General features: G+C 45.4%; 2 protein-coding genes across 7 annotated transcripts in view; one reads left to right on the top strand and one right to left on the bottom strand.

Annotated features, from left to right (window-relative positions):
* Positions 1–1169: 1169 nt before the first annotated feature.
* On the top strand, positions 1170–24465 carry LOC310698907 (eosinophil peroxidase-like). Of its 2 annotated transcripts, XM_083486668.1 has the most exons (18): positions 1170–1205; positions 3914–4013; positions 4578–4671; positions 4824–4999; positions 5092–5224; positions 6944–7073; positions 7528–7734; positions 8466–8826; positions 9673–9833; positions 11499–11757; positions 13031–13201; positions 13342–13579; positions 15090–15301; positions 16935–17099; positions 18188–18319; positions 19674–19770; positions 21590–21698; positions 21742–24465. In XM_083486668.1, exons 2-17 carry the CDS (start codon positions 3944–3946, stop codon positions 21681–21683), a joined length of 2700 nt encoding a protein of 899 aa, XP_083342794.1. In that variant the 5' UTR covers positions 1170–1205; positions 3914–3943; the 3' UTR covers positions 21684–21698; positions 21742–24465. The 2 variants fall into 2 exon arrangements, with proteins under 2 accessions (XP_083342794.1, XP_083342793.1); XM_083486667.1 differs by having other exon boundaries at positions 21590–24465.
* The window catches only part of RAB3IL1 (RAB3A interacting protein like 1), a 29932-nt gene continuing 25564 nt past the window's right edge, over positions 22709–27076 (bottom strand). For all 5 annotated transcript variants that reach the window (XM_083486696.1, XM_083486697.1, XM_083486699.1 and 2 more), the window contains one exon: positions 22709–26620. In XM_083486696.1, coding sequence (XP_083342822.1) covers positions 26538–26620 — 83 coding nt within the window. In that variant the 3' untranslated portion in view covers positions 22709–26537. The remainder of the gene's footprint in view (positions 26621–27076) is intronic.

Here is a 27076-nt window from a genome sequence, read left to right as displayed (position 1 = left end):
ACATGCCGTTACTCACGGAGCTGTCCACACTTGTAAATAATCACCCAATCTTTTGGCTTCGAGGCTTTCCTCTGAGGTATCTTCTCGAACTGAGCACTGTGTTGCAAACGTTATTCCCGTTTCTGAATTTTCCACCACCCCAGCTGGCATTTTTCTGATCTCCATTCCTAGCCAGGCTGCACCTCGGACTCTTGTAGCATAAAAAACAATTTCTGGTTAGCATTATTAAGTGCAAGAACTGCCTAGTGCCAACTTTTGAGCCCTCCGGGGTGTCACTGTATAGCCTGGGCAGCTGGGGGGAGTTACACTGGCAGCACTAAGCTATATAAGAACATTAAAAAGAGCTCTGCTGGATGAGACCCAAAGCCAGCATCCTGTTCTCACAGTGGCCATCTGGATGCCCATGGGAAATTTGGAAGCAGAACCTGAGTGTGTGCAATCCTCTGTTGTAGTCAAGGATTACTCAAGGATGAGACCTAATGTGTTTAGGAAACAATACAGTGGTACCTCGGGTTAAGAACTTAATTCGTTCTGGAGGTCTGTTCTTAACCTGAAACTGTTCTTAACCTGAGGTACCACTTCAGCTAATGGGGCCTCCCGATGCTGCCATGCCGCCGGAGCACAATTTCTGTTCTCATCCTGAAGCAAAGTTCTTAACCGGAGGTACTATTTCTGGGCTAGCGGAGTCTGTAACCTGAAGCGTCTGTAACCCGAGGTACCACTGTAATGGTTTGCCTTTGTGTTGGCTAAAGCTCCCCTGCTGGCTGACTAAGGGCACTGCAAAAATAGCATTGGATGCACAGAGGTTCTCTTCCATTTGATCACAGCAACTGTGTTAAAAAGTGTTCTACATTTTCCAAATATGAAGCTGTTTTCTGGACCTCCTGTTTTAACTTGAATTGTTTTATCCTATCTCCAAAGAGATGATCTTTGTTTTCCAGAGAGAGAGAGAGAGAGAGAGAGAGAGAGAGAGAGAGAGAAGACCATATCAAGAAGATAAAATATCCTCATGCTCTGTAAAACTAATTAGGTTTCTTTGAAGTTACCTTGAAAGGGCTTTGTACTGGCAAGGTGATAATAACATTCTGGAAATGCCTCCTTAGAAGCCAGCAAATAAAAGGAAGGCGCCTGGAGAAAAGACTCAAACCTTGCAAGGCCTTTGGGGGGCTTTGGGGGACATATGGACGATAGGACACCAAGCAGTGGTAAGTCCAGGGGCTTCATTGGGGTGGCCCCCCCCAGAAGCCTGACTAACTATAGGGTAAAAGCACCCACTTTTGTTATGTGCAGAAATTATGCCTCCTTTCCATGGATGCAATAGTGTGTGCTACTCTTCTAAATATTTATGCTTGGAGGGGAAATTGGGGTGGGAACTGCTGGCTTCATCTCTGACCTCTGTGCATTGATCCTTACTTCTAGGGACTAAACACTCTCAACCAACCATTTGTACTCTCAATTTTTGCAGGGTACAGTTTGGTTGGGACTTCTGCAAAGAAAGCTGCACATGTGTACATTTCAGCTCACATAGGCTCCTAAGTGTGGGCAGTCCGTGCGCTGCAAAAACGGAAGATACAGATGTCAATGCACATGGAGGTGCCCCTGGGTCTGCTTCTGTGCAGAGGTTATGACCAGTGTGTGCCACTAAATTCTATACACACTGGTGTACACCTCTCCACACATGGGCCAGCTGGACAGGGGCAGAGGTGGAAATAATTGGGTGGATCTGTTCTGTGTGTTGGGGAAAGCTGTACCTTTTGAATTTCTGCCTTTAAAGGCTGCATTTTATTGTCACCTCCCTTCCCCAGCAGCCTGATCTGTATTTTGTCAGCACTGCATATAATACCGATCCAGCCCAGATTACTCAGTTCATGGTCCTTTTATTTGTTCTTTTCGTATAGATTATATTGCTTCTTGGTTGAGGATATTCATTTGTATTTTTCTGCCCCTGATCTTTCACCTTCAGCCTCTCGCAGCCTTCCTGCATGTCTGCTGTTTGTTTCCTTTGTGTAAGGTCACCAAAAGTAAAGTGGCCAGAGCAAGGACGACTTTAATAGTTGTGCAGAAGCGGGAATAGTAGCAGGTGTAGCTTTGCCATGCTGAAATGCCTTCTGCTGCGCAAGTGGGAAGGGTGCAAGAGCCCTGTCCTCTTTGTTACATTTAATACGCGTGGCTTCTCCCCAAAGGAATCCTGTAGTTTGTTAAAGGATGCTGGGAATTGCAGCTAAGCTATGTGCTTTAAATGTGTGGGGTGGATGTGACATCACTTGGACACCTCATTATCTGTGCACTATCTCAGTCTTTATTTAGCTAAAGTTTCTCATTCTGCCTTCTGTTCCTGCTTTCTCTGTATCCTGGTATTTCTGTTTCTTCCTCCTCTCCTGCTGGAATTGTGGGTGCGCTTTAAAAAAATATTATTCCCTTTCTTTTCTTAGCTCATGCATAGCTTCTGCATGTGCAATCTGTATCCTGCCTACATGGAAGGTATAACATTCTTTGGGTGCTGCTTATTAAATTGCAAGTTTCAAGACAAGGTCATTAAAAATACAAAATAAAATGCAGTACCCAAATTTCCATATGTGCTTAATTAATTATTCCTACTAGTGCTGCTAACTTTTTAAACTGCTCCTGTGCTTTCAACAGTGGTTTGATCTGCACACACTGGCGGGTGAATAATGCTTCTCTGTGCTGTGTTCAGCTGCTGATTTCTGGAGCTGACATTCCTCTCTAAAGGCACAAGAGCAGGAGGCCTAACTGGGGTTTTTTTTTGTTGGGTCACTTGGCAACCTTAATTCCCACTAATAAACCAGGCTTCTAGGAGAATAAATAGGTTGACTGACTGCCATTTACTGCCTGTTCTTTGGGAAACCTGTCTGCGATGAATGTTATATAAAGATTATCATATCTCTCAAGCAAATAGGAACCCTTTCTGATAGTGGCTAATGGACACATAGCCCTCCTGTTGCCTTTGCCCCAACAGCTGATTTTGCTTCCTCAGCTCACCTGCTAATCTCTTCTTTTTCAACTGAAAGCAGGTGATGGCAGGGACCGTCACTGATAAAGGGCTGGATATTTGGGCAACTTCGTAAGGGTGATGCAATGAAATCTATTCCATCAAAATCAGATGGCCTTGCACTTCAAAGAGTGATGTGTGCAGATCTCTGAATCCACTCTCCTTAACTCAATCTGACCTAGCAAATTACACAGGAGAGAACAGATAAGAAAACTGTTACAGGGAGTGAAACCAGGACCACAAATGGATATGGAAAGGTTACAGGGAGAGAAAAGCAGGGGCACAAGCAGTTCAGGCAGGCTGCGCACACAACCATAAATTTAAAGCAGCAGGCGGGGATCTCGCCATATTTCCTTTCTCTAATCGGATCCCTTCTTCCTCTCTGGAGGGTGGAGCTGGGAGGCAGAAGGAGAGTCAGGCTGCTCATCTTTTCTCCGATCCCCTGCTGAGAATAAGGCATATCACTTGCCAGCTGCTAACAAACTTTTTCCCAGAGTGCTCTTAGGCAGAAAGCCTACTGATTGCAGAGATCAATTTCTGTCCTTAGACTGTGTGAGCACATTACTGGCTTAAAACTATTTTGTGCAGTTCAGACTGAAGCTAGTTTGGGACAGAAATGCATTGAAATGAAATATATCATAAGAAACAGTAGGGTAGACATGTATGGATTGTGGCCCATGTTTTTTGTACACAGCAGTGAGAGCACACTGGAGGCCATACACCTGCATGTGGATCTTTCGATGACATATATTGATTTTTACTTACTTATTTCCATGTACGTATGTATAATGTTTAAGTTTAAAATCATCTACATAAACACCAATTTTATCTGAAAGGGGGTTGCTGATAATTTATTCACAGCACTGTAGCAATTACTAATCCGTCTATGTGTTCAATCCTCAGCACTCTGTGGCGGCTTTTCCAACCCAAGTGATGCTCCCTGGACTTGTGCCAATTGTGGTTATATCCCTATTCAGCACTCATGCCAATCTGGTCCATGCAGGTAACCTATACTGTGCACTTTCACCTCTAATCGGTTATAGTTTTCAGTATACTGTAAAGCCGTCAGAAGCAAAATTACAAAACTGGCAAATAAAATCCTTTCCATTTTTTAAGACCAGTCCCCAAAAGCAGAAATCAGGAATGGGTACCAGTCAAACGCTCCCAGAGCTCAGATGTGAACAAAAGGTCAAATGCAGATGGTTAAAATCCATTGGGATTGAGAGGCTCAAGTAATTGATAAAAGCTCAGTGGAATAATAAAGTTTTTTTCAGTAGTCATCTGAAAATGGTGAGAGAAGAAGCAGTCTGCAAACTCACCAGTCGCACTTCAGTTTGGGATGGGATACAAAGCAGAGGTTCATGAGATGATCTCTTAAGCTGGGCAGAGGCATATGGAAGAAAGCAGCTCTTCAGGTATCCTGACCCCTGGCCATTAAGGGCTTTAAACGTAATCATAAGCACCTTGATTTGGGCCTAGAAACAAATAGGTTTGTACTGGGCCATGGAAATCAATGTGGACCCTTGTGCTTCTTTTCATTCTGGGACTACTATTTTCCCTCACTCAGAAAATGACAGCAAACTTGAAAGGCCATTGGTGAAAGAGGCCCTGGCACAGGCAAAGCAGCTGGTCTCCTTGGCGTATCAGCGCTCTAGAAGCAGGTATGAATTTCCAGGTGATGCAGGTGGTAGAGAGCACCTTTCTTTCCCTCCTTGTCATGCTCTCTGCTCCTGCCCGCTGTGCCTACACCCCAGGCCTTGTAGGGGTTTCTGGTCTTCTTCGTTCAGCCATGCCTCATTCCGTGAAATCCTAGAGGGAAAGCAGTGCTGACCAAGGGATCCCTCAGTGCCAGCGACCTGCTGAGCCTGTTCAAGCACCCCGAGGCAGAGACCAACGCGGCGGTTCATGCGGCTGAGCTGATGGACACAACAGTGGAGCTCATTCGGCAGCTTGTGTACACGCGGGAGAAGCGTTATGCCAACATGTCAGGTGTGTCTTGCATCCACCACCCAGCCCGAGAAGTACCAGTCTTCACCTCCTGACCTTCTTGAGAATCTTCTTTCTCCCTTTTCTTCTGCAAGGAGTCTTAAGCGGCCATGATCTCTCCACCTTGGCAGAAGTAACTGGCTGTGCTGCTCAGCTGCGGCCCATCAAGTGCTCAGACACCTGTTTGACAGAAAAGTACAGATCCATAGATGGGACGTGCAACAACAGGTAATTCTGCTGGCCCAGTCCTCAGGCCTGCAACCTGCAAAAGCACTGGCCATATTATTTAATGCAAAATTGCACTCTTCAAAATACCCTTTGACCTGCTACTAATTTCCAGTAACTCCTGAAGACCTTTTTAAGCCAGGAGGCCTCTTCGGTTGCTTCATTTTTTTCAGGACGAGCCTGTCTTTTTTATGATTCTTTTGTGTTGTTTTTATGACATTTTATGTTTTATTGTACTAGTAAATGTTGCTGTATTTTGTTGCTGGTGATTTATATGACAGGGCAGTCTATAATTTTTTTTATAAGTAACATAAACTGTGAAGAAAGTCAGCTATTTTTAGCTGTGCCTTTTTGCACAGGTTTTGCAGGTAGTGGGGGAGATGATTTCACACTCCCCACTTTCTGCTGATAGTAGGATGTTCCCCCAGGGCACTTTTACAGAGTCACCTTTTCTTTTGAAAACAGAATACTGGGGATTCCTGATTTTTATTTTTGTAATTCTGGTTTGTATGCAAATACAGAGAGAGCGATTCCAGAAAACTTTTTTTTCATTCTGACGTGCTTGCATGAAGTTTGCTGGGAAGTTAAACAACCCTGTGTGAATACTGCTGTAAGACATGAGATACAGCAGTTGAACACGAAATCCACAGAAGACCTCCAAAGGAATCATTTTGTTTTTGATCCATAGGCCCCACATCTAGCATACACAGAGCAAACTAAGCAACTGGTAGCCAGGCTGGAATCAGCTAAATACTGCCATATGCTATAAAACAATCAAGAAAGGTAGAGGAGGAAGAATGGGGAAAGGCAGAGAAAACAATTATATCGCCAGCAGAACCCTTAACATATCTATTTTTGTTTCATAACAATTTAAAACACCAACTGTGGGGAATTGTCCCTTTGCCAAATGGAAGCAAATTATATCTGTATATTTTGCCATCTTTATTTAACTACCCAACCTCAGCCCAGCCCTTCCTTTTAAAGTTGTCCTTTAACAATTTCAACCCTCCATAAAATTTCATCTTTATTTTGAACATGGCTAGTAATCTTTTATATATATTTAGTCACGTACTCGTGAGGAATCATACCTCCATAAACATCATAACATAACATAAACATCAATCATACCTCCATAAAACTAAATAGCAGTATATTGAAATAAAGATTATATACAGTGCTAAACCAATACTGAATGTTGCTTTTTTAATAATAAACGAAGTTTTAAAACCACACAAAAATTATCTGCTCACAAACCTCTGCCCAACACACAGTACAAACGACCCCCATGGGTGTCCTAGGCTACGAATCAATACACCACAGAAATCTGCCTGTTTGCTGTTATTTAGGAAATCCTCTGTATCAAATAAAGTGTCCCCCGTGCTTCTTTAGTTTGCACAGATGAGGTAGTAAAATGCTTCCACTTGGTAAATCCTCTGGTGAGTAGGGGATATCTTGGTTGAAGTTTTCCCACTGAATCAAAAACTTGCAGATACAGAATGGGCATACCCAGGGAAAGGCTGACATCTTTTTCTCCCTAACATCTATTGCTTTCGATGAGCCAGTGTCTTGGATATGGAAGACCATACAGTCCTCTGATTCCCTCATCTGCACTCTCTAGTAGTATAATTCAGGAGCCGTTTTCCTTCTCCACCTTCTACTTATGTGAGCCCAATGCCACCTGCTCATTTCCTGCAGTTTATGAGATTTCATTTTCCCTTGCAGGAAGAACCCACTCTGGGGAGCAGCAAACACAGCCTACGCCCGCTGGTTGCCCGCAGACTATGAGGATGGCTTCTCTGCACCCAAAGGATGGAATCAATCCAAGACCTATAACGGCTTCTCATTGCCTTTGGTATGCAGCAGCAGGCAAGACTTGGAATCTCTTATGAACGGTGATGGCAGAGTTCACACAGGGTTTATAAGACAACTCCAAAGCTCTCCTTCTTAGCTTGCTTTAAAATAAATGTTAAGATGTTAAAAAAAAAAGCACCCTTTGGTTTGCATGACGTGCCAACATTACTGGGTCTTTACACAGAAATGTGGAAAGTTTATCTGTGAAGGCATGAAGGAGTGAGGAGCACGTGACATTTTCATAGTTTCCCATGGACAAGTTACACACTCCATGGCAATTGCAAATTCCGTGTCTCGTAATACTGTCAAAAAGTACGCACTCGAAATTTAACTTTTTAGAATTTCCATGAAAAGCATGACTAGTTTGGACTGCATTTCCACACAAAGTAGAAAAATATACTGCGTTATTCACAAAGACCAACAGTGTTCATATTTGAAATGAATTGTTCTCCCAGGTGCGCCAGGTGTCCCATGAAATCCTGCATACACGGAATGAGAACATCTCCCTGGACAGCTCCTACAGCCACATGCTGGTGGAGTGGGGCCAGTGGATTGATCACGACATGGATCTCACCCCCCAGAGTGCCAGCACCGTTTCTTTCACGGACGGAGCAGACTGCTCCCATGGTTGCATCAACCGGAATCCGTGCTTCCCCATTCAGGTAAAGACAGCGATGAACAACAAAAAACTTAGGAAGAAGAAAACTCACCGTAGTCCTCCTAATAGTAAGGACTGTCACCTTTACCTTTTACCAAAATGTGAAGTAGAGCTGGTTTATATATGTCACAACCCCCATGAGAGTGTTTCAGAAGTACATGGATTCACAAATACTTTCCCCCACTGTCATATCCAGACAGGTCCACAGGGCTTGCTTACAGAGCTTTTTAAAATACCAAACCAGAAGTGAAATCTATACAACGTAATTCATTCCAGGAGGTGACTTTACAGCCACGTTGAGCATGAAAGCAACAAAAATGAGGCCTACCATTTTGAAATTAATCCATCCATTGCTAGGTCCTTTTTTAAAAAAGCTCAGAGTACACACCAGTTAAGATCATTTGTATATGCTAATACATATGCAGAGATGCCAATTTCAGCTTGCTGTCTTTCAACAAGAAGGCAAAGTTTAGGAAATAAATAATGAAGGAATAGTTTTTAAAGGCTGGGAAGGGGAAGTAGATTTTGGGTGCTCAGATTCCCCTGGGTCACTCTGTAACTATGTCCCTGTCTTGGGGCGCAGTGTGGCATGGGGGAGAACCACCTCTGTCTTTAGACTCTGATTCTGTGTGGGAAGCTGTGGAAACTCAGTAAAGAATGTGCGCTCTCCATTCTTCCTGGCTGCCTGTCAATCAGACCCAGGGCTTCTTGACCACTCTGCTTCTCCTGTGCCAGATCCCTGCTGGCGACCTCCGTCTGGGTGGGGGAACAATGAAGTGCATGCCTTTCATCCGCTCTTCGCCAGCTTGTGGCAGTGGACAATCCAGCTTCCTTCTGGGGCAGCTGCAGCCCAGGGAGCAGCTGAACAGCCTCACCTCCTTTGTGGACGGCAGCATGATCTACGGCAGCACGGCTTCGCTGGCCAGGAAGCTCCGCAACTTCACCCAGGCACTGGGGCTTCTGGCAGTCAACCAGGAGTTCTCTGACGGTGGTCTTCCGCTCCTGCCCTTTGCTGAGAAGAAATCCCCAAACCCTTGTGCCTTGACGCGGGATTCCTGCCTTGCCAATGCGTCTGACGTGCCCTGCTTTGTGGCAGGTAAGAGGAAGGCTTCTCTGTTATTGAGAATACATCTGGGATGGGGGACCTGTGGCCCTGCAGGCATGGACGGACTCCAACTCCTAGCATAATTGTCTGTTGGCCATGCTGACTGGGGATTCATGGGAGCTGTAGTTCAACAACATCTGGAATGCCACAGGCTCCCATCTCTGCTGTTGTTGTTTTTTACGGCTGCCATCTCTGCTGAACAGTGTGGCCAGATGAAAAGGAAGAGAGGACTTTCCTTTTGTTAACGGAGGTGATTTTTTATCACAGGCAGCCCCTGCTCAGCCCTGCAAGACAAGATGCCAAAATGCCCTCTTCTGGGCAGCTGTTAAAGTAATTAGAGCCCAATTCTCCTTTGCAGTGGGTCTCCTAGCTTTGTACAGGAGTCCCCTGAATGTGTTCACGGCCTTTCAGGATTACCGTAATGGGATCTGCTTTGTCTGACTTGTGGTTTAACAAGTCCAATAGCACCACCTATAGGCTGTAGGGTTCTCCCTCTCCCTAACTGACTTGTGTGCTTGGTCCATGTATGGGAGCTTCGTGGGTGAGTTTTCAGAAGGATGCCAGTCCTGTTGGATGCTGGGAACAAGGTGAAAAAGGACTGGGGAGATGGGTGGCTTCTACCTCGAGGTATCAGGGGAAAACATCTGGAGCCAAAATTCCATCAGTGGGACCTCCACTGATGGAAGTGAATGGTGAAAATACTAAAACAGGGCTATCACCACTCAAAACATGTATGTAACATCTCTTTTTCCCCCTTTTTGCAGGCTGCTTAAAGCCTGCCAAAGGCTGTGTAACTTCTATCTCCTTTACTGTGTGCATTGGTCTCTTCCTTGCCAGGAGACTCGCGGTCCAATGAACATTTAGGCATTCAAGTCCTGCACACAGTGTTCCTGAGGGAGAGCAACAGGATCGCTACCACCCTCCACCAGCTCAACCCCCAGTGGAGTGGGGAAATTCTGTATCAGGAGACTCGCAAAGTCATTGGGGCCTACCTCCAGGTGAGGGCCTCAGGCATGTCGTTGCTTAGTTCCTTCAACAGAGGGCTGGGTACAGTTCCCATTGAGGGGCAGATTATATATAACATCCATGTTGTATGTATGTGTATATCTGCCATGGAAAATGGCAGTCGTGTTTGGGGGCTAGGAGGGTTGGGCTATAATGAGGCCCCCTCCCTCCAACTCTATGGTTCTACAATGTCATGCACCACGGTTGCTGTGATGTCAGGACATGACTAAATTTTACTAGATATTATGGGGAAGATGGAGGGGTTCTAAACATGCAGCTGGTGTTTTCTACCGCAGCTTTGCATTCTGTGTCACAGTTTGGCTCCAAATACACTGCTATTGCCAATCACTCACACGCTGCTCCACCTTGCTTGCTTTGCGGAACCTGCTCTTATGTCAGATAAGAGCTGGTAATTCTGAAAACACTCAACAAGCCATGTTAATGCAGGCGGATATGTTTGCACAAGAGGCGCTCTAATCTTACCAGGCCTCTTGTGAAGAAATGCAAGAACCGCAAAACTAACACCAGGGTCAAAGTGCAGCAGGCAGTGAAATAGAAAAACTCTTTAACTTGCAGGACACTGATCTCCCTCCTGGGACTCAAGCTCCCTTCTAGAGCGTCTGCAAGGGATGGAAAGGGGGGGGGGGAATCCCATTCAAGTGTTTTCTCTGAGGCATGGTTCAGTTTCACCAGATATGAAAGTCGCTGAGAGGAAACGTTGACATTATTAGAAATTTTGTTCTCAGAAATCCAGATGGTTTTTTACAAATTCATTTTTAAAAGGTCATCAATATTATGCTATCCTAATAGGCAATGAAGCACCTGACACCATTTTGGCTGACCCAGTGTGGTGGCACAGAATATTCAGAGACATTCCAATTGTTTAGGGAACAGAGCTCACAGAATATTTTTGCAGTCTCAGAGGAAAGGGAATGTTATTTTAGCATGTTTATCCTCACAGCCAACCTGTGAGATGGATGAACATGAAAGCTATTGCCTGGGAATAAGCCACCGGTGAGCTTCATTGCTGAGCCTCCTGCATGCATCCCAACACTTTTATCTATTGCACTGCAGTGGTTGAGGCCCAATGAGCAATTTCTTCCCAACAAATCTGTATCTTCCATGGTACAATTCTGTGACTGAGCTGCCATTTTGACTGCTTCTCTCCACTTTAGCCTGAGCACAAATGAAATAATGCCTTTTGTTTGTTGCTCCTGTTGCACATCTCCATGGCTCCCCGCTTGACTGAGATTCCTCCTCTGGCAACCATCCATCCAGTGAGTAGCAGTAGCACTGCTCAGGAAGGGACTCAAAATGGAGGCACACAACCATTTTACCACAGAATGCACTTGTTGTGTGGTAAAATTATCTTTACCACTTGGCAGGATAATGCAGCCAGCCAGTTACCATGTGGTTACATATATGCTATAGTAAATTAGCCGTTCATAAATGGCCACCCCTAATGGAAGAGCAAGGCTCTTTTCCTCTTACCTTCTCCATGTGGTGTGCTCTCACCTTGTTTTTCAGTGTTCATATCTACTGGACTTAGCCTGGTACAAAGCAGATAGAAATAGCATCCATTGGTTTCACTAGATGCTCAATCAAGCCCACTGAACTCAAGTATATTTCTCCTTTTTATGTTTGTTCACTTGATGTAGATTATAAACTGGAGGGATTATGTCCCAAAGATCCTTGGCCCAGAAGCCACTGAGGCCTACCTTCCTCCATACTCTGGTTACGACGAGTCTGTTGACCCCCGTATCTCCAATGTCTTTGCCACAGCTGCATTTCGCTTTGCCCACGTCACCATCAATCCTTTCCTCTCCCGTCTGGATGAAAACTTTGAAGAGAATCCCAGTCACCCCAGCATATCTCTTCATCAGTCATTCTTCTCCCCATGGAGGATCATCGAGGAAGGTACAGAACTGGCAACACATGAGATGGGAGCGGGTGGAAAGGGCATGTTGTCTTTGGTGATGTCATTTATCAAGTTACACAGTGTTAGTCCCATTGAACCCAGCTCTGCCCCAGAGATCAGCAATGTTTAGGGCGGGCAAGGGTGGGAAACCTGTGGCCCTCCAGATGTTTCCCCAACTCTCATCAGCCACAGTCAGCATGGCCAGTGGTCAGGGATGATGGGAGATGAAGTCCAGCAACATCTGGAGGACCAATGGTTCCCCATTCCTCATCTAAGAACTATTGTACTCAGATTGTGCTGAGTAAATCATGTTTTTGAGTGGCTGAATTCCAGAAGTGTGGCTGCCTTATTAATCCGTTGCAGCAAAATCAACTAGAAGTTCCTGCAGTAGGACCTTAATATTTTTATTGTGGCTTGAGCCTATAGCAGACTTCATTGAATGTATGCGATAAAACAGGCCTAGGGAAGCCTGTCACAGTGCGTTTGGGGGGGGGGTCTTGAGATCCTCCTGGTGACAGGAATCTTGTAAGGGAGTGACAGGGCTGTCATAGGGTTACCACCTTTATTCATCCTAAAAACAGCCTGAAACAATATGTTATTTAAATAAAGTGTCTGTACTTTTTCTTTTTCTTTTTAAGCCTCTGCTGTTGTTGAGGAATTTGAGGGAATGTGAGATTGAGTGGCATCCTTTACATATGGCCAGGAATGGTCATGTGGAGAGCAGTGAGAGAGAATTGTTTGCAGGGTTACAACATTCAGAGATGCTGGAAAGAAATGTGCACCATTTATGTTAGGCTTAAAAATCCCCAGGGTTTCTGCTTATAGACATTCCACCTTTGAGTTATGTGAATATAGTCAGCCGCAGGGTTCAACCTACGGTGCTTTGTCGTGTCAGTAGAGTGCAGCTTGTTTCTGTGCCTCCCTGGGCCTTGTGGGAGGAGGCCATCTTTCAGCCATCCTGTGGCATCACCCCATATCGCCATTGCTTGTCCTAGAAACTGGGGCAAATGTAACACAGACAAGGGGAAGAGCTTCGGGGTGTAACACATGAAAAGGGCCCTTGCTAAGCTGATCGTCATGAATGCTTTGCGCACAAAACACCTGCATGTTGTGTCTGGTGCTGTGCACATGGATTATTAATAACAGTGTTTTCTACTGAATCATCTGCTTCAGAATGCCAAATATTGTGTGAGAAGTTGCCCTAGAGCTTTGCCATAAAGACTGAATGCTGGTTTGTTTTCACTGGCTTTGAAGTTCTCTCACAAACTTTAGGAGGAATCGATCCTATCCTACGTGGAGAGATCTTCACCCTTGCAAAGCTCCAGACAGCCACTCAGATGATGCCAGAGGAGCTGACAGAAAAGCTGTTTCATCCCAAGAAGGCCCTGTCCCTTGACCTGGCAGCTCTGAACCTGCAAAGAGGTCGGGACCATGGACTGCTAGGTGTGTAACACTGCTGCAGGGGTAGAGGCAGGAAAGAGAGAGACAAAGAGAAAGAGAGGTCATCAGAAGCAGAGGGCACCTCCCTCTAGAACTAACACGTGATGTTCTCTTCAAATGCCATTTTCTGGTGCTCCCTGCAGGTTACAACTCCTGGAGGAGGTTCTGCGGTCTCCCAGAGGCCCACACTTTCTCTGACTTGCGGCATATCCTCAACAGCAGCTACCTGGCTCACAAACTACTCAAGCTGTATGGGACGCCTGAGAACATTGATGTCTGGATTGGGGCCATCGCAGAACCTCTCCTGCCTAGTGCCCGAGTGGGGGAACTGCTTGCCTGCTTGCTGGGAAGGCAGTTCCAGGCCCTGCGAGATGGTGACAGGTAGGGAATCTTTGAGGAATGTAGTCTTTGCAAATTCCAAGATAGAAACTTGTCTGATCTGTACCTCCCAGACTAATGTGCAGGTCAGAACTTTGTTATCTGCTTACTGTGGTGCTTCTCAGTTGTTTTGACACCGTTGTCAGCTATAAGGGTCATAATAAGTTAGAAATGCATGCTCAAGTGTGTATTTAACTGTAAATTTGAAGTGGGCTTTCGTTTACAAAAAGCCACAGAATAATGAGGAAATGGAATAGAAAGGATTTATGGGTGAACACATGTGGAAGTGACATGGATCAGAAACAGACTGATTCAGTTATTCCTAGCAAATGAAAGATGCAATCACTGAATAATGCACCCCCACCCCACATGTTCAGTACAAGTTAACAAGCACAGGGAGGGGGGTAGCCAACCATATCAGGACCACAGCAGGTAGTACAAGGTTAAAGTTCAGCCTACATAAACAGAAAATAAATAGATCCTTACCCTCAATTAGCTTCCAATTTAAGATCTGCAGAAGGATTCCTTCTCACTTTCTGCCATCAAGGTTGTGTCATCTGCATATCTGAGGTTGTTGATATTTCTTCCGGCGATCTTAATTCTGGCTTGGGATTCATCCAGCCCAGACTTTCGCATGATGAATTCTGCTTATAAGTTAAATAAGCAGGGAGACAATATACAGCCTTGTCGTACTCCTTTCCCAATTTTGCACCAATCAGTTGTTCCATATCCAGTTCTAGCTGTAGCTTCTTATCCCACATAGAGATTTCTCAGGAGACAGATGAGGTGATCAGGCACTCCCATTTCTTTAAGAACTTGCCATAGTTTGCTGTGGTCGACACAGTCAAAGGCTTTTGCATAGTCAATGAAGCAGAAGTAGATGTCTTTCTGGAACTCTCTAGCTTTCTCCATAACCCAGCAGCGCATGTTTGCAATTTGGTCTCTGGTTCCTCTGCCTCTTCTAAATCCAGCTTGCACTTCTGGGAGTTCTCGGTCCACATACTGCTTGAGCCTTCCTTGTAGAATTTTAAGCATAACCTTGCTAGCGTGTGAAATGAGTGCAATTGTGCGGTAGTTGGAGCATTCTTTGGCACTGCCCTTTTTTGGGATCAGGATGTAGACTGATCTTCTCCAATCCTTTGGCCACCGCTGAGTTTTCCAAACTTGTGGCATATTGTGAGAAGTACAAAACTAGACTGGATATTGTGAGAGATATGGTATATATGCTTGGAATTAATGGGTTTGTTGCTGGACTGCTTTGCTGCCTGATCCTGGCAGACCATTCCACAAATAGGGTTCACTGTGGCATTCACACCAGCTACACAATCCACATGACTTACTTCTCGATTTCAAACTTGGGGCAGGGTGCAGGGTGAGGGAAAGATTCCTTCCTTCCTATACATTTCCTTATCTTCTGGCTACATTCAATAGCAGGAAGCAGTGCAGGAAATAAATGAATTCAGCCAGATAAGGTATTCATGAACAGGCTTTTGCTCCCCCTTTTCTTTTGCAGGTTCTGGTGGGAGAATGAAGGAGTGTTCACCCCTCGCCAGAGGGAAGAGTTAGCAAAGGTGACTTTGTTCCGGATCCTCTGCGACAACACCCACCTCCACCACCTCCCTGCAGACGTCTTCTCAACCAGTCACTTCCCAAGTGACTTTGTGTCTTGCAAGAGCTCCCAGATTCCAAGGGTGGACCTGACCGCATGGAGGGAAGATTCAGCAGGTAGAACCTGGAGTGCCCACAACTCAGAACACAGTTCACAGAGGGCTTGGAAGCCTGTTCTCAGCCACCTTCAGGCACTTAAGAAGGGAGTCTCAGGGATGGGAGGGGGTGTATAACATATATATATATATATATATATATATATATATATATATATGCAGGTTTTGGTGTCCTCGGGTGTCTTCCCGTGTAAAAGTTGGGGTGTCTAGGCGACGTTTCGACGAGGTCTCACTCGTCATCTTCAGGCTGGTGCTTTCGGCTTCTTGTTACTGGAACAGAGCGGGATCTCAGTGTTTGAGTTCCTATAAATACTGTAGAGGGGTGTGGTGTATTGCCTCAAAAGTTCTGGGCAGAGGGGAAGTTCCCAGGCTAGTGTTCTTTTCTTCTTTTGTTCCTTAATTACTTGAGGGATATCTTGAGTGATTACTTGAGTGATATTCTGAGTACCACTTAGGTGGGTCATTGGGTGTGGATTAGTTGCTAAAGCCTTCGTGTCTTGACCTCTTGAATTTGTGAAGAGTTTTTCTGGGAAGATGGCTGTACTGCACTTAGTTGTACTTTGGCTTGGCTTCGTGTATAGGGGCGAGCTGTGGTTTTGTGCCCTGTGCCAGCCAGATCTGTGTAGGGATTGCAGGGGGGTGCAGCATCCGGAGGTGCCACTATGGTTTGGTTACTGGATGGTGTCTGTAATTTATCTGTGGAGAGGGTCTGGGTTTGGGTCTGGTGTGGTTGATTGGTGGTGGCGTTCTGTGTGCCTCTGGATCTGGTGTCGGTTTTTGTGGGGAGGGCTAATTTCCAGATGTCTGGCAGGCGGGACGTGTCGTCACGCTTGTTCATGTTGTGAGGGTGTTTCTCTATCTCGATGGCTTCCATGATTATTCTCTTGTGGTGATGTTCCATGTTAAAGAGCAATTTGGAATCTGCAAAATTAATTTCGTGTCCTGTTTCTTTCATGTGTTGGAAAAGAGAGGAAGATTTACTGGAACAGAGCGGGATCTCAGTGTTTGAGTTCCTATAAATACTGTAGAGGGGTGTGGTGTATATAAATACTGTAGAGGGGTGTGGTGTATATACATTATATATATATATAACGTTATATATATATATATATATATATATATATATATATATATATATATATAGCATGCTTTCCTTTATGTAAACTGCTGTAGGATATTTTTTTTTACAGAAGGGTGGTACTCACCATGTTGTTACAGTAAGTGCCACACTTTTTAACATTTGAAAAAATAAAATGCGCCAGTACTGCATACCCTTGAGTAACCCCAGAACAAAGTGCTGATAATAAATGTAAATTTATTACAGTTCGTACCTTTATAATAAAGCTAGTAATAAATTTCTAATACATCTGCCATAGCCCAGACATTTGTCACTGTGCCTGTGTTCTGTGTGTTCACAACCAAATATGCATACACTGCCCTGCCCTATCCAGAAGAAGTCCTTATGTCCTCTCTTCGTTTCTCCCTTCCCCTCTTGCAATATTCACTCATTCCCATTTGGGAACATGGAGCACTAAGAGGTCTGCATCTGGGAATTGGTTCCAGTGCAGTGCATCTTTCAAACTGGTGCATTTCCTAGGAAGTCCTTCTGCTGTGTTCTTCTTCTCTCTCCACAGACACACCTTGTGGGCCGGTCCCTCTGGTTGAAGGTGCCCACTACGTCCAGTGTAAAGCCTCGGTGTTCTTTGAGTGTTGGCCTGGCTACATTCGGGAGGGTCCTTCCTCTATAACCTGCAATGTTGAGGACAGAGAGTGGAGCACTGGGTTGCCTGTTTGCCGAGGTAAGACCTACCACAGGAAGAGTCTTGGGGACGCATGTATAAAGTATGTCATGATTTTTTTTATAAAAAAAAATTGACGCCACCCCTCTTCAGCCTCACTTCTTGCCACTTTTTACCTCATGCCCCTTTCCCACTTTTATTTACAGCTTTGCTATCCCCTTACCACCTAGATGTGTGACATACATTACAGGCAGATTTCTTGTCAAGTCTGTATGGATACACTTGTAAGACTTGGCCTTACAAGTGTATCCATACATATGCTTGGCTTGCGCCTCTGACGCTTGTGTGTTGCAGTGGTGGTCATGGAAACCACTGTCCAGCTCCTCCAGGTCACACTGCTATTCACGCCCAGATCAAGAGACCCAACGCCTTGTTGCATTTAAGAGGCCCTATAGCAATGCTTTTAAAAAGGGTATTGTTCTATTATTATTAGCCAGTTATGTGGAACTTGAAATTTAGTATTTTATGTGTGCTTAGAGGCCCCCTAGTAATCTGAGGCCCTAAACAGTGGCTTACGTAGCTTGTGTGTCAATCCAGCACTGCAACTGTGAAAAGGAGCGTCTCCACCCCCATTATTCAGCCCGGATACTGAGGTCCAGCTCCGAGGGCCTTCTGGCAGTTCCCTTACTGTGAGAAGAGAGGTTACAGGGAGCCAGGCAGAGCGCCTTCTCGGTAGTGGCGCCTGCCCTGTGGAACACCCTCCCGACAGATGTCAAGGAAATAAAGAAAGACTTTAGACATCTGAAGGCAACCCTGTTTAGGGAAGTTTTAGTGTTTGATGTTTTATCGTATTTTTAATATTCTGTTGGGAGCCACCCAATAAATTATTACTATTATTATTATTATTATTATTATTATTATTATTTATTTATTTATTTATTTATTATTTATAAAGTACAGAAGTCTATCTTTGATGAGAGTCCCAAATAAGGAGGCTCCAGAGATGCTAGTCCTATGTCAGGAAATGAGGAATTTTGGACATTTTCTTCCCGTGAGTTTCATTTTCTTCATTGATGCTGTAGGGACTGCTCTAAGCATTTCCTTTCTTTCTCTTTGCCCCCCCCCCCACCCCCTTCTTGTCATTTTAGACATTGATGAATGTGAGCATGGCCAAGAGAATCCCTGCCCCTCTCTGCAGATTTGCGTGAACATACCTGGGAGCTTCAAATGTGCCTGTCAGGGCTCCCTGATTCCGTCTCAGGATGGCACCACCTGCATTGGTAGGCTGGGTCGAGGGACCAGGCTGTGAGGAAGCCAGAAGGTCTAGCAAAGCCCTTGACCTCATTTCCTCACTGGGAGAAGCCAATTGGAAGGGTTTGGGAGATGTCAGCATCCTTATTCAAGCTGCGTTTCTCCCTTATCTCATTGCTTTGATTGCTCAGTCTTATACTTGGAACTAAAAGAGTCATTCCTGGAGTCTTCCTCCATCATAGGGGTGGTAAATTGTAGGCCTGGGGGGCCCCCAGCTTCTCTTTCTAGCCCTCAAGACTCTCCCCACACCACACGTCTCCCCTTGAACGCTGATAATGCCTTTCGCTTGTCTGGATGAAGGATAGAAAGGTATGCATTAGTGTTTGCAGAAACAGGGGATTTTTACTTTTGTTGCTCTGCCTACCTTTAAGAAGGTTAGATGAGGCTGCTGGATCAGACCAATGTCCCACCTAGTCCAGCATCCTGTTCTCACAGTGGCCAACCAGATGCCTTTGGGAAACCCACAAGCGGGACCTAAGCCCAAGAGCCCTCTCCCCTCCTGCGGTTTCCAGAACTGGCATTCAGAAGCATTACTGCCTCCAACTGCGGAGGCCGAGCAGAGCCATCATGGCGTCCATAGCCCTCTCTCTTCCATGAATTTGTCTAATCTTCTTTTAAATCCATCTAGGTTGGTGACTATCATTGCCTCCTGTGGGAAGCAGTTTAACTATGTGCTGCATGAATTAAGTACCGTATTTTTCACCCCATAAGACGCACCAGACCATAAGACGCATCTAGTTTTTGGAGGAGGAAAACAAACAAAAAAATATTCTGAATCTCAGAAGCCAGAACAGCAAGAGGGATGGCTGCGCAGTGAAAGCAGCAATCCCTCTTGTTGTTCTGGCTTCTGGGATAGCTACGCAGCCTGCATTCACTCCATAAGACGCGCACACACATTTCCCCTTACTTTTTAGGAGGGGAAAAGTGAGTCTTATAGAGCGGAAAATACGGTAGTTTTATCTTTCTCAAATCTTCCAACCTTCAGCCTCATTGGATGCCCATGAGTTCTGGCGTTATGAGAGAAGACCTTTCTCTATCCACTCTCTTCATGGCATGCATAATTCTATAAACTTCCGTCATGTCGCCTCTTGCTCACCTTTCCTCTAAACTAAAAAGTCCCAAACGCCGCAACCTTTCCTCACAGGGGAGTCGCCCCATCCCCTTGGTCATTTTGGTTGCCCTTTTCTGAACCTCTTTCAACTCTATAATATCCTTTTTGAGGTGAGGTGACCAGAACCGTAAAGTTTTCCAAAGGCAGTCGCACCACAGGTTTTGCAAGGCACGTGAGATCTGCCCTAAAAGCGCTGCTGTTTTCTGTCCTAGGGGGCCAAGGAGTCACTGTTACTTCATTGGCTGCAGCTGCAGCTATTGTGGCCGGAGCTATTTCTCTCATCGCCATAGCTGTGGCACTGCATAGAAGGTATGGCTGAATTACACCTCTGGAAATGTTTTCTTCCTTTAAAAAAATGTATGTAGTCGCATTGGCCCACTTAGAGGGGAAAAAGCCAAAGTGAAGTAATAGATTCAGTAGGACCAACTTTGTAATATTTTCTTGTGGTTTCTTGTGGCCTTTGGGTTTCTTCTCTTTTCAATTATCTGCTCACGTAACTTTTCCAAGTGACACAAATGGACCTCTGGCCTCTTCTGCTGTTTCAGGAAAGCACGAGGGGTTTGTGCTTCCCCTCTCCATGTTTTGGGGATGTACATTCTCCCTAGTTTAGATGAATCCTTGAAGGCCAGGGAAGTGGATGGGAAAGTCATTGAATATTGCTGCAGCTTGCATGTACTTGCATCCAATATTATTCTTGTTTTTCTCCAAGTCACATGCATGTCAGTGGAACTAAATTCCTAGTTACAGAAGTGTGTTTATATAGTGCAGCCTGAGGTACAAAGCTATATGGAATGTCTGGTTGCCACCTGATTGCCACATCTCTCCTCCCCATCCGCACTTTGGTCACTTTTACTTAAAGAGGAGGGTTTTAAAAATCCCTGCTGCATCTTATTGGCTGGGGAACCAGGGCACAATGTAATCCACATCATGTGTCCTCAGACATTACTGGAGAGACACATGGAGATCTAGGCTGACTTCTGTGTGGAACAAAACCTGTATGTTTCTCCTAATATGGAGATGTTCACTCCTAAGAGCAAGAGTGGAGTAAAGCAGCTGTGTTTAGAAATCCTTTGAATGGAACCTCAGAAAATTTTATTGCCCTGATACAGTGATGGCTCTATTTCTAATACAATGGAGCTTTCTTTCTTTCTTTTTTCTATACCGCTTTTAATCCATAATACCATAATCACAATGGACAACAACACCCCCTAAACACAGTTTAAAAGCCAATTTTTGCTATTATTTATTAAATTTCTAATCCTCCGAAAATTTCTAATCCTCTGAAAACAAGTATTAAGACACTCATTTAAGTTGTGAAATACAACTACAGCTATCCGGAGGTGGGGACTCCTATTGACATTTGCTGTTTATTTGGGGTTTTTTTTTAAAAAAAAACTATTTACAAAGAGCTTTATCGCTGCAAAATGTTTTACAGTTCTGTACATTTTGGATTAACTGCAAGTGTTCTCTTCTGAAATGCAGGGTTGCACTGCAGCTATAGGCTTGTTTGCCCCGCCAAGTCAGTGGTGGGGCCCCTGTGGCTCTCCAAACATTGCCAAGCTGAAACTCCCATCACCCCTGACCATTAGCTATGCTGGATGGGGTTGCTGTGGGTTGGAAATCCAACACCTAGTGCCCTGCCTTAATAGGACAACTATGAAACATACTGTTATGATTCTTAGTTTCCCCTTTGAAACATTAAGGGCCAAGCCCAACAGCCTATACCACCTTCAGCCCAGAGTGTGTTGTCCCATGCCTTTGCCTCTGTGTGCATTAGTGACACCCACATCTATTATCTCTCCATGCCAGCACTTCCAGCAGGGGTGGGGAAGCTGTGGTCCAACTCCCAACAGCCCTAGCCAGCAGCCTGGAATGATGGGAGCTGGACTCCAGCAGCATCCCAAGGGCAACAGAGTCTGCACCTCTGACTCACAAGTGTGTCTTTCCTCCTTTGGTAAAGATCTCTTCTTCCACAACAACTTCCTGCAGACTGAGCTGCTCCAAATGTGTAGCTGATTCAAGAACTGAAGATGGCCCCTGTTCTCTAGTCTCCAGCCCCATGCTGCTTGAAGAGCCTGCCCTGCCCCTTCAGCACTCATGACCATTTGTTTTGCTGTTTGCTTCCTAGGTGCTTCAGGAGCAAGGAGGAGGTCTCCCTTTCTAGAGATAGTCGCTGTCCCCAGGATTGTTCCAAAGAAGGCCAGAATCCTGACTCAAGTTAGCTCTCCCCAAGTTCTCTTCCAGGCCTTGCATCTCAGGAACCCAAACCACTGTGGCTCTGAATTAGTATTATTTTCAAGTTTAAAGATTTCTCAAATCATTCTTGCCAAATAATTTCTAGAGAACGCCCTTCCTCCCCATCTTTCTAGAGTTGCAAAGAAGATTTGACCACTGAAGATTGGTCAAACTTAGGGGCTTCGCTGGGTGCTCTGGGCACAGCCCATGGCGTGATTGGAGGAGGGGGAGGCAGGTAGCCCTCTAGGACTGGCCCTAGGGAAAAGCCTATACTGGCAACACTTGGTTAGAAAATACCTGCAAATAGACTGGGGTCATATCAGGAGGGGTTTTTTTAATGAAAGGAAGCAATTTTCTCTCACCCAGACACGAGTTTGCTTATCCGCATCAGGGTTCCAATGCACATGCAGTAGAGTATGTCCAGGAAGAAGCTTGAAGCAGAAGAAATGGTTGGTGGGGAACTTGTGACATTCCCGATGCTGTTGGACTACAACTCCCATCATCCCTAACAGTTGGCCATACTGGTTGGGGCTGATGGGGGGTGAAGTTCGATGCCATCTGGAGAACCACATGTCCCATCTCAAGAGTTAAGCAAGGCCACATCTGTTGGTGCCATTCCTCTGTTCCAAAAGCAAACACCTGAGACTACTTATTTTTACACTGTCAGTGTTGCATTACAAATGTCCACTTGTCTACTTTGCCCCTTGGCTGCTTGTCTAGCCACGAACAAGGCAAGACAGAAGTATCTGTGTTCGTTTGCCAGCTGGACCCAACAGGCCTTTGAAGTCTCAGCCTGAGCTTGGCAGTTCCTATCCTTGGTTAATTACCGCTTAATCTATTCAAGGCCCAGGTGGCAGGTAATCCTGACACAAACTGATGGTGATCCAAGCTTAGTGTGTACTAGAGTTAATTCTGGGCACACCTCTTCCCTACAGGAAGCTAAAATCATCTCATACAAGTTTTAAGAATTAATCTTCGTAGGGGGTGGGGAGAGAAATACAATGAACTCTGCTTTGAAAATGTGCTGTTTATTTTGCAGCTGGAATACATGCAGGCTTCAAAAGGAATAAAACAGCCCAAAGGCAATAAGAACCAGCCTCACTGTCAGTACTGCAGTCTATTTATTAAATAGAGATCAGTATATTTTATTAAAATATGGACATGTGAGTAAGGAGATAATAATGCAGTCAAGAGAACAGCTCAGCAGTTGCCCCTTCCCGTAAGAGACAGGAAGCAAAACAGGTGCTTCCTCCAGCAGTTTGGAGAGAGTGGCTGTGAGTGGTGGGTGAATTTAGAAAGCCAGGCTCTTCAATTACCATTTATCATCATTGTTAGAATTGACTGGACTCCCACTTACAGCATCTGACCCATTAAACGGAGACCAAGGAGAGCCACGAGCAGATAACTCTGAGCCAGGTGGAGCACAGGCCGAACTCAATAGAAGGCAGCTTCCAGTGTCATTACCTGCTTCCAGTAGAGTAGTGTCTGTTTATTGTAAGGAATTTCCAGACAGCACTCCCAATTTGCTGCAGCAAAAACCAGGGAGATAGTATGGGAAGTCTTTCTATGATAGAAGAAATATGGCAACTAATAATTATGCTTCTCAAGGTGTGGAGATGATGCGTGACTGAATGCTTCTCCTGGAGCAGAACTCTTTCTTGGGAGAGGCACTGAGAGCTTGCACACCACACTAAGCAAAACCATGACTTAACATGAACATGCTGGTGCTTAGGCTTTGCTCCTTCCTGGGGCAGTTTTCAGGTCACTGTTGCATGGAGCTAAGCCAGAGTCTGGCTTAGCATGGCATCAGATCCTGGGCTCTTCACCTAGCTACAATCAGAAGCCAAGCTTTGTCCTACAATTACAGATTGCAGTTAAGGGCATGAGACCTTACTCAGGATCCCACGAAGGCCAAACCTTGGCTTAATTGCTGTCGCACGTTGACCTAAGCAGTCTAGGGAGGAGCAAAGCAGGTGCAAGCTCTTCTCAGGTAGCCATCACGTTCAAGTGGTCATGGTAAGTCAGTCTGTGGCTTGCCATAATGTGCAAAGCAGCATGTAGACTGTCATTAATCAGGAGCTGGCCTGGTTTGATCATTTGTAGAAGACTCCAGCTCCCATTAGCTCCAGCCAGCATGGCCAATGCGCAAGGATGATGGGAGCTGTAGTCCAGCAATATCTGAAGGGTCACAGCTTGCCATGTGGAGCATAGTATGGGAATCCTCTCTTACTGAATCAAGTGAAATTAGCTATAGGAAATAAGGGATAAACCCCTCCACAAACACAAAGGCAGACAAGGAAATGGGAAGCAGGCCATGGTACTAGGAATTCTGACATTTCAAGATTTGCTGGATGTAAACCTGCTTGGCAGTTCACCATCCCTGCAGAGGTGAGGAGCAGAAGGCCCCACGGCTGAGAGCAAGGTCAAGAGGATCCCTTGAGAAGCTGTCCTTTCACTTATGGCAAGCCTTGTCTAAAGCAGGAAGAGGCAAGTGTTGTTGCAACGTTTTCTCCTGTAAGCATAAATTCCAATAATATTTTCTCCCAGATACATCTTTGGGGAGAATAGCTTTTTAACTTACATATATATATTTATATTTATATATATATTTACTATAATCCTTAGCATGCAAGTGCTACTACATGTGATCAAGATGAAACCAAGCCCTGGGCCACTGAGCAGCCAAGTGGCAGGGAACCCACAATTCCCCTCCAGCCATCGAGGTCTAATAAGACAGCCACTTACCTGTAATGCTAAGGAGATACTGCACTCAACAGGAAAGGAAAGAAAGAAAAGGCATTTACTTCAATGATACCAAAAAGTGCTCTCCATTGCACACAATCCCAAAAGGCAGGCGATGCTTTCCTATGAAAGCAGATATGGTGCTCCTCCTCCAGGGAGTGGAATTGGGATTGCCAGTCACAAGATCACACAAAGCCAGGCATACAGTGCAGGCATCAAGGGGCAACCAGCAGCACTGGGGTGTTCAAGACGTTTTCGCACCAGCCAGTAGTTTCTGCCTAATGGAACCAGAGGTGATGATGCAACCACTCACTATGGCCAAGATGATTTAAATGTACTTCATTGTATTTATAGTGTGAGGCTCTGGCCATGGATGCTGTCAGGGCTTCACGGATACCAGGGTTCACCGTTGAAGCCTCGTCCTCAGTGCCAGAGCTCATCTATGGAATATAGCATAGTGAGTGCTTTCCAGCATGGGCAGAGTGCCTCCCCTTCACTACTGAGCAGCCACCAACCAGCCTCCCATTTGCCTGGGAATAGGAGGAAATGGCTCTCAGGGCAGAGGATGCTGCTTCCAGCTAGAGCACAACCCTAGCCGCTCCCATTTTAGAAATCAGGCACAGCATCCAAAAGATAAGCCTCATTCTCCCCTTCCCATTAAAAAAAAAATCATATCAAAAGCTAAGTGAGGAAGACTTTTCACTTCTGTCAACATTCAACAGGTCTTCCAACTCTGATTTACAAATTCAGAATCAAGTGTGGTTCTTTTTTTTATATAGTACCAAAACCATTTAGGGGCCAAAATTTATTTGTAACACTTGAATCCGAATATTATCCCCATCCCCCCCTTAAAAAAATATAAATGCAGGATGTACACGAGGGGTGGTGAACATGGTGTCCCCCAGTCTGTTGTTGGGCTCCAACTCCCATCATCCTTCATCATAGGCTGTGTTTCCTAGGGATGATGAGAGGTGCAGCCCAAAACCTCTGGAGGGTGCTAGGTTGGGAAAGGCTGAGCTGTACAAACCCCAAAATTGTGCCAGAATATTCAAGATGTGAAGTCCTTCTTAAGCTCCAACGTGAATGAAGCAAAAGAGAGAATGTTTCATACAAGAGTCTATAATACTGTCAAGGCAGATGCAAGCACCAAATGGGAAGCTAGAGCGGAGCTGAAATGTGTTGCACAAAATACCACAAGAGTGTCGTTTGGACTGCAACAAAGCACAGTGAAGGAGCCTGTGGGGAGGAGGGTGTCAGCTGAGGACAGCTGCTCCCTAGAAAACTAATGTGGCAGCAGCCAACTCTCTGGCCTGTAGAGTGGGAGCAAAAGCATCTGCGGTCTCGCGCAGCTGACCTCAATGTGGTTGTGGGCCACTGCCTGTTATGCAATTTCCCCACTTTTACATCACAAGCGAGGCTCCAGCCAGAGTTTTGGCCTAGAACAGATGCCTGCCTACACAGAGCAAGGTATCGGATCTGTCACACAACCAAACGGCAAACCCTGAGCTATAAATAGAAATCAGCCCCCGGCTGACTCTTGCGGGCTCCTCAGGAGGAGAGCTGCCTGGGAAACAACTCGAAGAACACACACGTAGAGGCCATCAAACAAGGCCACCGTACAGCACTGACACCCCCATGCCCAGTCGCGGTTGGAGTTGGCAGCTGCGTGGAAGAGTCCGAATCTCTCTTTCTGTTGTACGGGAATGCCCAGCTACATTTGCATTGCAGAGCAGCAAGCAGATAATGAGCCCAAGGGCCAGCCATGGCCTCAGAACCTGCAGAAGCAGATCTTTGAAGAAGACTTGATATATAATGGCTGTGGAATGCATAGAGACAGGGGAAGGGAGGAGTCCAGAGACAACTTCATTCAGTTGAGCCACAGAAGGGCTGGTCCCTTGGCTACTCCGCATCAGGCTAAGCACTGTCAGGAAGCTCTGCAAATAATGCAACGGGGAAATCTGTGCTTCTTATCTCTTCAGTTTACATCAGGCAGCTTCAGTTTATATCCTGCCAGCACCAGGAGATGTGCTGGGTCAAGCCCTCTAACTGCCTGGCGGAGTAGTGGTAAGGTGATGCCCTTCCAGAGTGCCGGTCCTCAGCTACATCTCACTGGGAAAGAACCCCAGCTTAGCTATGGACATTTCCTTTCTGAGACGCATGATTTCCCAGTACATCAATTCCACTGCAAGGGGGGAGAGGAAGAGAGAGAGAGAGAGGTGAGTGAAGCACCAGAGAAAGCCATTAACGTAGAAGACAAGTACGCATGTTTGCTCTACACCGGGGTGGAGAACCTGTGGCCCTCCAGATGTTGTTGGATGACAACTTCCATCACCCCGAACCACTGATTGTGCTGACTAGGGCTATTGGGAGGTGGTATCCAATAGATTCTACATCCTCCTTTTGGAAAAGCCAACCCATCTAGTGTCTAGGAGAGCAACACAGCAGGCTGATGTTCAGCTTGTCTTTTTTAAAAAAATACATTGATTAAATGTGCATACCACCCACCATCCGTTAACATTAGAAGCAGCACCTTCTGACTGTCACTAATGAATGTCACTAATGTAGCTAATGAAGGCTAAGGATTGGCAAAGCTACTTCCCTTGTGGCTTAGAGGCATAGTGTTAGCATACTCTTTTAA

Source organism: Podarcis liolepis (genome assembly GCF_965112155.1).
Source record: "Podarcis liolepis genome assembly, chromosome: 1".
Taxonomy (NCBI): Eukaryota; Metazoa; Chordata; class Lepidosauria; order Squamata; family Lacertidae; genus Podarcis; species Podarcis liolepis.
Note: the sequence above shows the minus strand (reverse complement) of the source record. Positions and strands in the feature narration are given on the sequence as shown.

Excerpts from the sequence above, each read along its gene's own strand:
- LOC310698907 (XM_083486668.1), top strand. The coding sequence starts at position 3,944 with ATGCTCCCTGGACTTGTGCCAATTGTGGTTATATCCCTATTCAGCACT. Across the intron at positions 7,735-8,465 it reads ATCCGTGCTTCCCCATTCAG|ATCCCTGCTGGCGACCTCCG; the intron begins GTAAAGACAGCG and ends CTCCTGTGCCAG. Across the intron at positions 18,320-19,673 it reads GGATGGCACCACCTGCATTG|GGGGCCAAGGAGTCACTGTT; the intron begins GTAGGCTGGGTC and ends TTTCTGTCCTAG.